The sequence below is a fragment of the Enhydra lutris genome, unplaced genomic scaffold (genome assembly GCF_002288905.1).
Source record: "Enhydra lutris kenyoni isolate GAN:26980312 unplaced genomic scaffold, ASM228890v2 scaffoldscaffold17, whole genome shotgun sequence".
Lineage (NCBI taxonomy): Eukaryota > Metazoa > Chordata > Mammalia > Carnivora > Mustelidae > Enhydra > Enhydra lutris.
In genome coordinates, this window is record NW_019154101.1 from 41,891,699 (window position 1) to 41,906,272 (window position 14,574).

At 39.9% G+C, this 14,574-nt stretch overlaps 1 protein-coding gene across 4 annotated transcripts in view; it reads left to right on the forward strand.

The window, feature by feature from the left end:
* Positions 1-7,087, forward strand: part of LOC111147521 (TGF-beta activated kinase 1/MAP3K7 binding protein 2) — a 73,413-nt gene extending 66,326 nt beyond the window's left edge. For all 4 annotated transcript variants that reach the window (XM_022503568.1, XM_022503569.1, XM_022503571.1 and 1 more), the window contains one exon: positions 5,132-7,087. In XM_022503568.1, the coding sequence (XP_022359276.1) occupies positions 5,132-5,274 (143 nt within the window). In that variant the 3' untranslated portion in view covers positions 5,275-7,087. The remainder of the gene's footprint in view (positions 1-5,131) is intronic.
* The last annotated feature ends 7,487 nt before the right edge of the window (positions 7,088-14,574 follow it).

Here is a 14,574-nt window from a genome sequence, read left to right on the forward strand (position 1 = left end):
AGCAAACAAAAGTCCAGGACCAGATGGCTCCACAGGTGAATTCTGCCAACATTTAAAGAAAAGTTAGTATCTATCCTTCTCAAGCTATTACAAAAAATAAAAGAGGAAGGAACACTTCCAAATTTATTCTGCGAGGCCAGCATTGCCCTGATAAACAAAACCGACAAAGATACTACCAAAAAAAGAGAATTATAGGCCAGAATCCCAGATGGACATAGATGCAAAAAATCCTCAACAAAATATTACCAAATGCATTTCAACAAAACAGGGAAAGGATCATCTGCCACAATCAAGTGGGACTCATTCCAGGGACGCGAGGATGGTTTAATATCTGCAAATCAGTCAGCATGATACAAGGGGTATAGCTCAGGGGTAGAGCATTTGACTGCAATCAGCATGATACACCACCACATTAACAAAGTGATGCAGAAAAAGTATTTGACAAAACTCAACATTACTTCATGATAAAAACTCAACAAAGTGGGTTTGTAGGGAACATACCTCAACAAAATAAAGGCCATATATGGTAAACCTGTAGCTAACATGATAATGACTGGTGAAAAACTGAAAGCTTTTCCTCTAAAATCAGGAAGCAGACAAGGATCCCCACTTTTGCCATTTTTATTCAACATTTATTCAACTGTAAGTTCCTAGCTGCAGCAGTCAGAAAAGAAAAAGTAAAGTATCCAAGTTGATAAGGAAGGAGTAAAATTGTCACTATTTGCAGATGACATGATACTATATATAGAAAACCCTGAAGACTCCACCAAAAAAACTATTAGAACTAATAAAAGAATTTAGTAAAGTTGCAGGACACAAAAATTAATATGCAGAAATCTGTTGCATTTCTATACACTAACAACAATGTAGCAGAAGAGAAATTAAGAGAACAATCTCATTCATAGTTGCATCAAAGAAAACTAAAATACCTATAAATAAATTTAACCAAGGAGGAAAAAATACCTGTACTCCAAAAACTGTAAGACATTGATGACAGAAATTGAATACAACACAAACAAATGGAAAGATATACCATGCTCATGAATTGGAAGAACTGACAGTGTTAAATGTCTACTACCAAACCAATCTACACCGAGAGTCAATGTAGTCTCTACCAAAATACCAATGGTATTTTTCACAGAGCTAGAGCAAATAAGCCTAAAATTTGTATGGAACCCAAAAGACCCCAAATGCCAAAGCAACCTGGAGAAAGAACAAAGCTGGAAGTATCACAGTCCCAGATTTCAAGATACGGTGCTGGCACAAAAATAGACACATAGACCAATGAAACAGAATAGAGTGCCCAGAAGTAAACCCACACTTAAATCATCAGTTAATCTACAACAAAGTAAGTGGAGGTGGGGGGGGAACAGTCTCTTCAGTTAATTGAGAATATTAGACTGCTTCGTGCAAAAGAATGAAACTGGACCACATGTATCATATATAAAAATAAGCTCAAAATGGATTAAAGACCTATAGGTAAGACCTGAAACCATAAACTCTTAAAACATAGACAGTAGTATCTTGAATATTGGCCTTAGCAACAGTTTTCTAGATATGTCTCCTTAGGCAAGGAAAACAAAAGCAGTTGTCAAACTAAAAAGTTTTTGCATAGCTAGGAAATCACCAGCAAAGCAAATAGGCAACTACTGAATGGGAGAAGATATTCACAAATGATATATCTGATAAGAGATTAATATTTAAAATATATAAAGAACTCCTACAACTCAACACCAAAAAAAACCCCCAAATAATCCAATTTTAAAATGGGCAGAGGACTTAAATAGTCATTTTTCCAACAAAGACATGCAGATGGCCAACAGACACATGAAAAGATGCTCGTATCACTCATCATAAAGGGAAATGCCGATCGAAACTACACTGAGATAACACCTCACATCAGTCAGGAGTGGCTAATATCAAAAAGACAAAAAAATTTTAAAACAATATAAAAAAAGACAAGAAATAACAAAGTACTGATGAGGATGTGGAGAAAAGGGAATCCTTGTGCACTGTTGGTGGAAACTTAAATTTGTGTAGCTACTGTGGAAAACAGTATGGAAGTTCCTCAAAAATTAGAAATCCCATGCAGCGCAGTAATTCCATTGCTGGATATAGAAAATGAAGAAAGAAGAAAGAAAATGAAAACAGTAGCTTGAAAAGATACATGCATGCCTATGTTTTTTGCAGCATTATTTACAATAACCAAAATACGGAAGGAACCTAAGTGTCCATTGATAGATGAGTGAATAAAGAAGATGGGGTGTGTGTGTGTGTGTGTGCGCGCGCGCGCGCACGTGTGCACAGTGGAATATTACTGAGCCATAAAGAAGAATGAAATCTTTCCATTCACAACAGCATGAATGAACCTAAACAGTATTATGCTAAGTGAAATAAGACAGAGATAATATACCATATAAGTTCACTTATATGTGGAATCCAGAAAATCAACAGCAACAACACAAACAACAACATCTGTTTTAGATTCAGACTAATAAATATAGAGAACAATCTAATGGTCACTGGGGTGGGGAGAGATGAGCAAAGTAGGTGAAGGGGATTAAGTGGTACACACTTCCAGTTATAAAATAGATTAAGTCACAGGGATAAAAAGTACAGCATAGAGAAAGAATATAGTCAATAATATTGTAATAACTCTGTACAGTGACAGATGGTAACTACATCATGGTGAGCATTGTATAGTGTATAAAATTATTGGATCACTCTGCTGTACCCCTGAAACTAATATAACATTGTGTGTCAACTATACTTCAACTTTAAAAGTTTATAACATGTCAAATTTGAAATATAGTAATTATTACCCAAAAAAGGAAAACAAGAAAAAAATCTATTAAAAGCTTTTCCACAAAAGATAGAAGCTTTTATGTGCTTCTATCTATTTATGCTATTTTGGAGAAACATAGAATCAAACATTTTGCCTTCAGCTAAAATAAAGAATTATTAGTTTCATTTATAGAGATTTATTTAATTAGAACTGATTTTGCATTTCTGCTTTACACTGCAGTGTTTTGTTTTTTTTAAATAGCTAAAATTACTGCGGAAATCACAAGCCAACCTTTGCAGTCTAACTTCCTCTTAAATTCTGGTTTCCGAATACCTCTAATAAAAAGATTTGTAAGTTTAACCAGCAAATGAGATTGTGCAATAAGAAAACCATTGGAGATTTTTCATTAAAAAAAAAATATATGTTCGCTATTGATTGCCTTGGATATTACTTCAATAATGAAGAAGGTGCTGATATTTAATAATAGATTAAAGTATTCATAGAAATGGTCTACCTTCCTAAAAACCTTTTTGTTAAGTAGAAAAGGTAGACAGTTTTTTAAATGTGCCAGGTAGGAATATTTTCTAACATCTAAGTGAGACCAAAATTCTAGGAAGTAGGATGGAGCCCCAAATTAAAACAATCAGTCCATAAAATGTTTCCCAGGTATGAAATGTAAAATCATTTTATATGGTAAAAAGTCAAAACAAAATTTTAACTATTTTAATATGGTTTAAGAAATATTAACTAGTATTGTCAGAGTCTCAATTTTTCCAATATTTTTACTTAGATATGCCTTAGATATTTTCTTATTACTCAATTATATTACTCAAAAAAATAATTATTTTATAAATAGCATTCTCAAGTTGCTCTTGAATGTGGCAGAAAGTGTCATGATCCCTAAAAATTGTGAACAGTGCCTAAAGTTGAAAGTTTTGCAATAAAGTGTTCCTTAAGACTGATCAGTAAATAAGATGCTGCTAAAGGGGGACAGAAGGGTGCCTGGGTGGCTCAGTCAGTTAAGCATCCACCTTCATTTCAGTTCATTGATTTCTAGGTCCTGGGATTAGGTTCTGGGATTGAGCCCTATGTTGGGCTTCCTGCTCAGCAGGGAGTCTACCCTATCTCTCTTTCCAATAATTTTAAAATATACAATTTTAAAAAAATAATGGGACAGAATACCAAACATCTCTTAATTATTTTACATTTGTTACAAAAGCTTGACTTCCTCTATTTTGCCTGCTAGATACAGTGAGTTTCTTTTAGATTATCAGAAAAGATATCATTTAGTTACCAACTCAGTAGAGTAGGTGGAATTTGCAAATTAGCATACAATGTCTTAACACAGTTTGAGTCTTTACATTGTAAACCTTGAGAGCTCCAACAGTGCATGCTCCTTTTACTTTAAATCTCCCCAAACTAATTTGTAGGAATAATATCCTGAATTTCTAATGGGATCCTCCCTCCAAAAAAGTAGTTTCATAAATGTAATTTCATCTTAGACACAACCTTGGAGGAATGTAATCATTCCTTAAATTTAAGATACATTAATCCTTTCACACACTCTGGAACTTCGGCGTCTTAAAGCTGCAGTAGCTTCACTTCATAGGAAATAGACCTGAAGGGTGTGTGGTTTATCTAAGATCACAGAAGAGAAAAGTGAGAAACTGAGTAACAGAGTCAGGAGCAGAACTCCATTCTCACAAACCTCAATCTAGGGTTCTTTCTAACTGTTCTGTAATAAATATGATTTTAAAATAAAATGAGAAACAAAGGTAGAATTTTTACGCTGATAAACTTCTCCAAATCTATTGTTGAGATATAGTTAAGATTTCAGAAATTAGCTCATCTTTCTATTTTTATATGTGTTGTTCACAGCTTACCTTTTTAGCAAATAGAGACTATTTAACAAAAATGTCCACTCCTGGTAGAAAACAGAAATATAAGTTCTTCATCAGTGGGGAACGAAAATCTAACTTTAATGAGACACAGACTTACTGTCAGTATGGTGGTAGGATCCTAAAGTGACATTATGGGAATCTTTGCTGTTGGTTCCCATGAGTTGATTTCCCTTTTCTCCTGCTATCAACTGGAGAAAATGATGCTCTTTTCCCCCAGAAGGAGGCAGTGAGGTGACCCCATCGTGTCTGTGTCTGTGTTCCCCAGGGGAGAAGCACCAGCTTGCTGGAGGCGGGTGTGGATCAGGTGTGGGTGTCAGTGTCCGCTGGACGCTCATTGGTCAACAGGCTGCTTAGTGCTGTGTGGCCCAAATGGTGTTTCAAGTTGCCAGTAATTTACGATTTTGCAATTGTTCGCTTCTAAAACAATTCTTTTGCCTCCTTACAGATCAAAGGTCCACCATCAAAACACCAAAGACTCAAGACACAGAAGATGATGAGGGGGCTCAGTGGAATTGTACTGCCTGTACTTTTTTAAACCATCCAGCCTTAATCCGCTGTGAACAGTGTGAGATGCCAAGGCATTTCTGAGCCAAAAGGCCCTTTAGCCCTAAAACCACACCAGAAGTTCCAGAAACTAGTCTGTCATCAGGGGAAAAGTTTCACTGCTACGTAGGATTTTTGTCAAATTGAAGGTGTGATGAGATGGTGTTGTGCTAATGTTAAATGTCAACCCACAGAGCTAATAATACCTCAGTCTAATGTCATGGGCAGTTGAAATTCATCACATGAAAGGGAATCTGCTGAGAGACTCGGTTGCCCGCTGCCTAACCATGTACAGTGTTACCAGTAGCCCATTGAGGATGATTCTCAGTATATTCATGCCCAGGTGTGCCCAGTACCTTTTCCCCCCTCATGTCACTACTGAATTTTGACAGGAGGAAGGAATAGAACGATGGCTTTTTTTTTAAAGCTTTCGGTGAAACACTACAAACATGAAGAAAAGGAACAAGGTTTAACTATTTAAAAACTGTTTGCTGCCGCATGGTGCCAACGGATAGGGGAAGAACTTCGTTAATCTGTGGTACTCTTGGCCTCGTCCTTGTCTTCCCTGAAAACGTCTCCACTCTGTGAAGCCAGCATCTGGGGTCTAAAGATGAAAAGGAAAGCAGCATGCATTGTCTGTACAAACATGCAGTGAAATGTCCCAAAGCTTTTCCTACTGTACAGATCTCTCGAGTCTGCTTTAAGTGATTTCTTTTCTTATTATTTTCTTATATTTCTATATGTATAGCGTAATAGTCTTTTGTTAACTAATTTTCTTTTCTCCTGTTAGTGATTAAGCACGATCATGTCCCTTTTTAAGCCTTACCTGAGAGAAGCAGTGCCTTAAAATAAAAAAGCATTAATGAAACTGTGCCCAAAATAACTCTCCTCCACTCACTCTGTACTTTGCCCTCCTGAGTGCCGACGTTCTGTGAAGACGTGCAGACGCTGCGCGCTGACCTGCAGGAAGTGCTACTGGCCGTAGGTCTCTCAGTCACACTCCGTTGCCGACTTCAGCAGTGGGTGGCGCAGCACACTGACCTTCCACAGGGAAGCTTGAAACAAAAGGTATTTTTAATGACAGAGCTGACAGAGCACCGAGGTTAAGCTTGCTTCGTCTGCCTGGTGTCCCACAGAACCTCCGCAAGAGATCACTATGGGGAAAGTACGGTTCTCAGAAACCAGCAACAGCAGCAGTACCTACCGCCCCGATGCCGGGAGAAGTTTAAACGCTTTCCTGTCGGGGCAGTCCGTCTCTAAACCTGACTTGGTGGCCATATCATGTGTATTTATGAAATGAGGCTAGTCATATTTAGGACAACTGAAGGAAAGCTGGAAAAAAGAAAAACAAGCAAACTTGAACACTGAAGCAACCTCAAGCATCTCTTTATTTTGATGATATATTTTTATAAGGAAAATAAATATTCAGATGATCGGGAATGTATATAAGTAAATGAAATCAAGAAAAAGAAAGAACAGTATGCCTTTTAAAAACAGAATTATGAAATTATATGTCAGTGCTTAGAATGGGGCTAAGGGAAGTGCTGAAACGTAGCAAAAGGGAGGAGATAATGTTGACTGTCACCCATTGTAAATGTCTGCAAATGGATATTTTTTAAATAAGCAGGATTATTACAGGTGATCTATACAGAGCCTTGACTTCCAGGCTTTACATCTTGTATATGGGAAGAAATATGACAATCCTAGTTAATTAGACCATAGACCCAAAGCCCTTACATTTGATGCATTTTGTTTTAAAACTAGGCCTTGTTTTTCAGCTTCATCTGCAGTTCTATGTGAAGATTGATAAATCAGTTTTTACTTGTTTTATTAATAAAACGTAATTTGGATATCTTGAGTTGATGGTTTTGTGATTTAGCTGGGTAAACTATCTTTGTAACAGATAAGTTATTTATAAAAATTAAAAAAACTTATATTCTAATGTGGATTTTGTGACTTGTTTTTAAAAGTTGTGGGCTAGAAGACAAGTTATACCCCAGCAGAACATTTGATAGCTAATTGAAATCAGAGAAAACTCATCCTCCAGAGTCTTCTCGTGACATCCTAGCATTCAGCTGCATTTCTTGGATTGTTCTCAGTCCCCCAAGCTTTTTAACTAATGAAAGAGCGTGACCACGCTTCAACTGAGCCCAAAAACAAAAACAAAAAAACAACAAATATTGCTTTTTCATAGTTATTGCTTTTCAAGTTTATCTTGTTGAAACCAGGACACGTTGGGTCATTTGGCCTGAGGAGTCATTCAGTTAAGGTCTGATTTATTCCATAATGTGTAGGTGCTGTGGATCCCAGTGGTGCTTCTCTCGGAGAACCTTTATATTAAGAGTTTTCAAAAACATCACTTGGCTTTTCTGAGCTTGAAAAAGGCCAAGTAGCATTCACTGATCTCTCTCTGTCGTAACTGTAGAAAGCCCTCTTTTGCCTCCATTGGTCTTCTAAATTTGGTGGAACAGAAATATTATTTGCCAAGGAATTTGAGGCTGGTGGTCTGGAAACCACCTTCCGGAATTATTGCACTAAAATAGAATTTCAGGGTCCAAGAACCTCAGATCGAAGGATGGACTTCTGTTTCTTATCACTAATTATCCTTGGTTACGGACATGCGCTATATTTAAAGGTGAGATGGGCAATTAGTTCATGTAACCTGGACGTCTCAGGAAACTTTTATATTAACAGAACAGGGGCCAGTATGTGCTATGACAGCTGACACGTCACACAGAGATGCATGTTGAATTGCGGATTTTGGTGGGAAATTACGAAATTTAATTTTTCTGTTAAAATTTTCAGTTACTTTTTTTTTTTCAAGATTTTATTTATTTGACAGATCACACGTAGGCAGAGAGAGAGGAGGAAGCAGGCTCCCTGCCGAGCTGAGAGCCCGACTCGAGGCCCGATCCCAGGACCCTGGGACCATGACCTGAGCCGAAGGCAGAGGCTTTAACCCACTGAGCCACCCAGGCGCCCCATAATTTACAGTTACTTTTTTAAATGACTGATCTAGGTCCATCTGCAGCCTAATATTAATTGACCTTATATTGGAGAATTGAAGTTGTGCCGAAAATCAAATTCATGGACAGTTGAAACTGTAGGCTGTTAACTTCAAGCATATTTCAGTCAAAGCATTATAAATAGACTTCAACATTTCATCAATTACCTCTATCCCAGCTGAATGGTGATGGGGCAGTCCAGTGAGCAGTGATGGGTTTAAGAAGCGAATGGTGTAAGGTGTAATAATGTCCAGTAATGAGGAAGTGAAGTTGGCTGTATTGCCTTAGAAAATACTGTTCCATCTGTACTGGTACCAAGGGCCATTCCAGATTTAATATCTTCATGCTGGGTGTTAGCATAGTTTCCCTCATAATGTTACAAAATACTTATATTTCTCTGTGACAAATAACATATTTTTGGCTCCAGTTTTTAGAAACCACAATTATTATAGCCATATTATTTGAAGATGAAATGGTTTAGGGCTGCAGTTTAATTTTTTATTACTTCCATCTGAAAATAAGGCAACTTGAAAGAAAAGACTTTTAAAGAAAACAGAATTTTGTAGCTTTATGTTTGTTAAAGTGGGATTCCCACCCCCACCCCTACCCCAGTATGTTTTGGTGGTTTTGGTTTTTAAGGGAGTGTAATCACGCAAAAATGCTTGGAAATGCGTTGTCTTTGCAACTATAAATTTTTTCCTATATTACATGTTCAAAAATAGAACTGCCATGTTACATTGTAATAGTTCACCAACTTGCCTAGTTATTTAGAAAGTTTATGAAAGCACTTGCATTCTTTTATTTTTAAAATTCCGGTGGCATTAACATACGGTGTTCCATGAGTTTCAGATGTATAATACAGTGATTCATCAGCTCTGTACTCTGTTTGTTTGCCTTTCTAGCACCTGGTTCCCTAGAGAGACCACTCAACTCTTAAGAATCAGGACAATTTGGGCATCTCCCTAGATAGGCCCTGTAACCCTAAGATAGTTCTTTGCTTTTATTTCTCAGCCCTGTTAAATGAAGATAACTATATGAATTATGTTCAACCTGCCTCACTGGGGCACTGAATGTGAAACTAGCTGAGCCCAACCCCTTCTCACTGGCAAGTTCATTGCCCTCAAACTGGGCCATGTTTTTGAATGAATGGGATTTGATGCATTTTTCTCAACAGTATCAGTGAATGAAACGGTAAATTTGCTGTTATTTCTCTAACTTGGTCTAGGGACATCTCAATGGACCAGAATTTGATATTTCCGTCACTACAATTAAATTCTTGCCTTTTAATGTCAAAAGGTTCGTTGCTTGGCAAAGATTATAAAGTTATCCAGGGAGGGGCCTGAAGATCAGACGTGTTTATCTTTCTGTTGTATGTCCAGCTATCTACAAGAATGTATGTTTTATGATGGAGTACAACAAATTATTTCTCCAGGAAAATAATTTCTTCAAAGGACTTACTCCAGTGTTTGCACATTTGCATATTTGTTTTAAGCCTAGAATTGGCTCAAGGTGAACTTCATTCGAGCCTCTCTACCAATCCCTTTCTTTTAACTTCCCTTTTCCCCCCTTCGGGCAGGAATACATCCTTCCTCTGACCCCCAACTACATGCGACAAAAGTTTATTGATCCTCATAGCATAGTGAACAAACACTGTAGTGTTTTCACCATGGAAATGCTTTCCAAAGACTTCTAATGGGAAAAACGGACTTTCACTCCCACCTGTGAGTCCGCCCATCATTTCTTGGTGCTTAGCGCCTTTCTCACACTGCTCTAATTGGTTCTCCCGCCTCGGTTTCTTCCCTCTCCTGGCATGGGGCAGCTGGGATTAGAGAGAACACCATGCCCGTGCTCTCCTGTTGAGAGATCCATCATCTCCTCTCTGCTGACCAGGCTTTACTTGTAAGATTCTGTAGCCCGTGTCGCCTAGGTCTTCAGGATGGTTTGTTGCTTTCCATCAGAACACTCTTCCAACTAAATCAGCCTAGTCTCTTCCCTTAAACCTGCACATCCCCACCAGTGTGTACCTTTGTCCATCCCATTTCCTCTGTCTGCTTAAGTTTAAACGTTCAAAGACCAGGACATGGGTCCAGGTTAGGAGGCCTTCCCAAACTGTGCCTTCTTGCGGCACTTGCTAGACTTTGTGCCCACGTAGCATTTACTGCTGCTCTGACCTGTCCATTCATACACTGACGGGGAAGGTATTAAGACTCACCCCTTTGTGTCTCCACAGTAAATAACCCTATGCAGAGTAAGAAATCAGTCATTGTCGATGGTGATGATGATTCTTGAGGCCATTCCTAACGTTTAATTCCAAGTTAATGGATGGGCATGGCCCTCTTGAACTTTTTACGTATTTTCCCATTGGAACAACATCATAATTTGAAGATTCCCAGCCCAGCCCAGTAACTAACAGGAATGCTTTGCATTTGAAATACCGGGATATGGCACAATGCTACTGGGATATGTAAATGTACTAATGAATAGGATGTTTCAATTATCTTCTGTGTGGCTCTGCAAGAGTGTGGAGAAGTAGAGACCATTGTAGATATTCTGGGAAATACAGAATTGACATTTGAAATGGAGTCTCCTGGTTCCAGTATATCCAATTTTATTTCAAAGCTTAAATTTTTTCTTTTCTTGGATCCAGATCTGTGAGTGGCTTCATGTTTTTAGACATGAAGATCAAAAAAAAAAAAAAAAAAAAGACCTTATTTATTTGAGAGAGAGAGAATGTGAGTGGGAGAGAGGGGCTGAGGTAGAAGCAGACTCCCCGCTGAGCAGGAAACCCTATGTGGGGCTTGATCCCAGGACCCTGGGATCATGACCTGAGCCGAAGGAAGACGCTTAACTGACTGAGCCACCCAGGCACCTCTGAAATTTTTTTTAATATCACAGCTGAAGCAGAGGGACATGGGAGAGTATTTTTTCCTTAGAAAACTGGTCAAGAAAAAAAAGGGATAAAGACGATTGAATGAACATGATGTAATAACCTTTTCCCCTTTCCCAAGAAAGGTGAGAAGGCAGCGTTCTGACTAAAGGAATACTAGCAGAGAGTGTGTTTGTGAATTGGGTATGTGGCACCAAGACTGCCTGTATCATGCACACCATGAGACTAGCGCACATTTTATACAAATTGGCTTGGAGCTTACTGATGACTACCTTTTCAGCTTTTAATAGAATTATTTCACAAGCCCATACGCTGAAAAACCAGCTCCTTATCATAGAACAGTCTACACATCTTAGAAGGCTACTAGAAGCAAGACGTGCAACCTCATTGCAGTGAATGATAATAAGTGTTTTCTGTTAAGACTGTGAAGCACCCCAAAGTATATTGAATATCAAATAGCAGGAACATATAGCAAAGTTTCTGAACTTTGCCACTTTTATTTCTCTCTCCACCACAACCTCTCTCCTACCATTCATAACCATCAATAACCTACAGTTAAATGCAATGGGTTCACATTACATGAAACAAATGGCCCCCACATTCTAAGGCAAGTGAAATAAAGAATAAGCAGGAATCACTGAAAACTTCAGACCAACTGTCATTTTTTTCCCTCTGAGCATCTGTGCTGTGGAATGTACATTTGCCACAGTGCAGAGATCTTGAGACCCCCCTTGGAATTGTACAAGGCTCTCATTTTCATAGCATTTTGACAGACTCATCCATCCACAAGGAAACAGATTTTGTTACTGTAATGACTCTCACTGATTCCAGCTTCTCAGTTTTCTACAGGCATGATGCGGAGAAAGAAACTCTTCCCGTCATTGTCAGAAAGTGCAATTTAGTAGCATTTCAGCTTTGTCTTCTCTAGACAGAATAACTACCTCCCGCCGTTCCTCAGACACGTTCAGGTAGGGGCAACCTTCCTCTAACCATGTTTTAAGAATTATGGTGGACGTGGGACCCTTGGCATCCTGATTCACGTACAGAATGAGCTTCATGCTTGTCTCCCAGCACTTGCATGTCGTGCGCTTTTCTGTATGTGTTGGGGACACGTGGGAAGTTTCCCACTGTGGTACTCAGCACAGCACCCAGCCTGCGCGTTTCAGACTGAGTCCATGGAACCTCGCTGACCTTAGGAAGGTCCTCTCCAGTCACTCCCCCTGCTCTCTGCTCTTGTCCGTTTCCAATCAATCAGTGCTTGTATCCCCTGACTGTTGACTTTATGTTGTTCATATAGAACCATTTTTTCTAATAGTTCTATGAAAACCTAAATGAACTTAAACTTTTATTAACTTTAATTTCTCTTTCAGCAGTAACAATCCATCCTAAACCAACTCTTCTCTTCATTTCTAGACAATTTTTTCCAGTAGGTTCGTATGTCACTCAGCAGGGGCTGAGCAGGACGGCCGTGCTGATTCTCAGCCTCAGGACCAACCGCAGTTCAGTCCTGTGGGGTCAGAACATCTCTTCTTGGCACATCCTTGAGTGGCCAAACCGCGCTTTCCTAGCCACGTAGCAGTAACTACCTCACGTTCCACTTCTCTGCTTCTCTCACAAACATAATCAAGTTGATCTGACAGGATCTACTTCTTCAGCAGATAAATCAGATGCCATGCATCTTTTTAGATACTACCAACACACACTTACTACGGGGGACACACTCCCAAGGGTGACCCTCTGAAGAGCCCAAATGGTAGGTGTTCCGGCGTCCCCGTTTCACAAATGAGGACCTGAAGCACAGAGAGAGTAAGTGGCTTGCCCAGGGTCACACAGCAGGTAAGAATTCGGGACCAGAATCCCACATCAGGTACTCTCACTCCAGTCTTGCTTTTAACCAAACTGATGTTTATTCCTACTTATTCCAAGGTGGCTACAATGAGCGATCAGCTCTCAGGCTCCAGAATCATCTTCCTATTTCAAGAAACACTTTACATTTCTCCCTCATTTGCCAGTCTTCCTAATCTCTTCCTGATGTGTGAGGCCAAGGTCTCGTTCTGTGTTCACCATCGTGCACCCTGCCCCCAACGTGGACGTGGTACATGGCATGTGGCAGACACGCAGTAAGTTTCAAGTTCGCCTTATAAATTCGGTGACCCAGTGTAACTGTATTTTTCTGTTATTTCCCTCAAATGCTTCTCAGTAGTGCATTCCTGCCGTCGGCCGGCCGCGTGTTACCTAACCCGGGAGGGAAACTGGCCACCTTGGGGCTTACAAAGGGGACACAGGTGTGCATGCACGGTCAATCCTCACTATTCTTAGAGTCTGTCGCTTGGGAATTTGCCTGCTCACTACAGCCCTGATTGGACGTGTGCCAAGCAGTGCAACATCCGAGTCCCCGCCACTCACGCTCCTGGCCAAGGTCAGACCAAGTGCCAACGCTCTGCCTTCTTGCTTCAGCTTTTCCTACTGTAAACAATGGTCCATATTGACGGTCTGGTCAGGGCCACGCTTTTCACACTGGAGCGCTTTTTGTTGGTGATTTGACTGTTGAAAATGATCCCCGAGCAAGCAGGCTCCGGTGTGTCTTCCAGAGAAAACGCACTTTGCTCAGATAAAATCCTAGTGCTGTGGTCAGTGAGTTCAGTGTTGGTGAACCAATAATATGTATTAAACAGAAACACATATAAAGCAAGGTCATGTATGGATCCGTTGTTGGAAACGTGACCAGAGGCTGTGGGAACCTCACCCTGTCTTTGCCCGAGGAGCAATGGCTTAGAACTTGGTAATTCGTTTGTTTTTCTAGAACCATTTTTCCTAATGTTTGAGATTAAACATTAATTTCCCTCTCAGTGTTAACAGTCCATCCTAAATTAATCCTTCTCTACGCATCTGGGCATTTTTCACTGTGATGACTTCATAGGACTTCATGGGACTTATAGAACATAAGGCAAGGGCTGAACACAGAGGGTCCAAACTCCGTGGAGTAAGAGATAACTTCTAATGGTGGAGTCCCGGACAATTTAGGAAAGGGAGGCATCTGAGAGGGGTCTCAAATGATAGGGGAGAATCGAGAGCAGGGGAAGATGTTCCACAGTGCAGAAAACAGAGTGAGCCCAGGCAGAGCCAGAAACCACAGGGGTTCCAAGGAGATCTGCAGATAACCTCACTTGGCTGAGAGGGGAGCACAGGAGCGAAAGGTCATTTGAACCAGTCCGTGAAGCAAGGTCAAAACTGTACTTGATTTGATGGGTAAAAAGAGCCATGAAAATAATTTGGGTAACGGGCCCAAGAGAAATGAAAATGTAAATCTGTGAATGTTGATAGTGGCTGTATTCACAGCAGCCAAATGGTAGAGACCACCCGCATACCCACGAACAGGTGAAGGGAGACCACCCACATACCCACGAACAGGTGAAGGGAGACCACCCGCATACCCACGAACAGGTGAAGGGA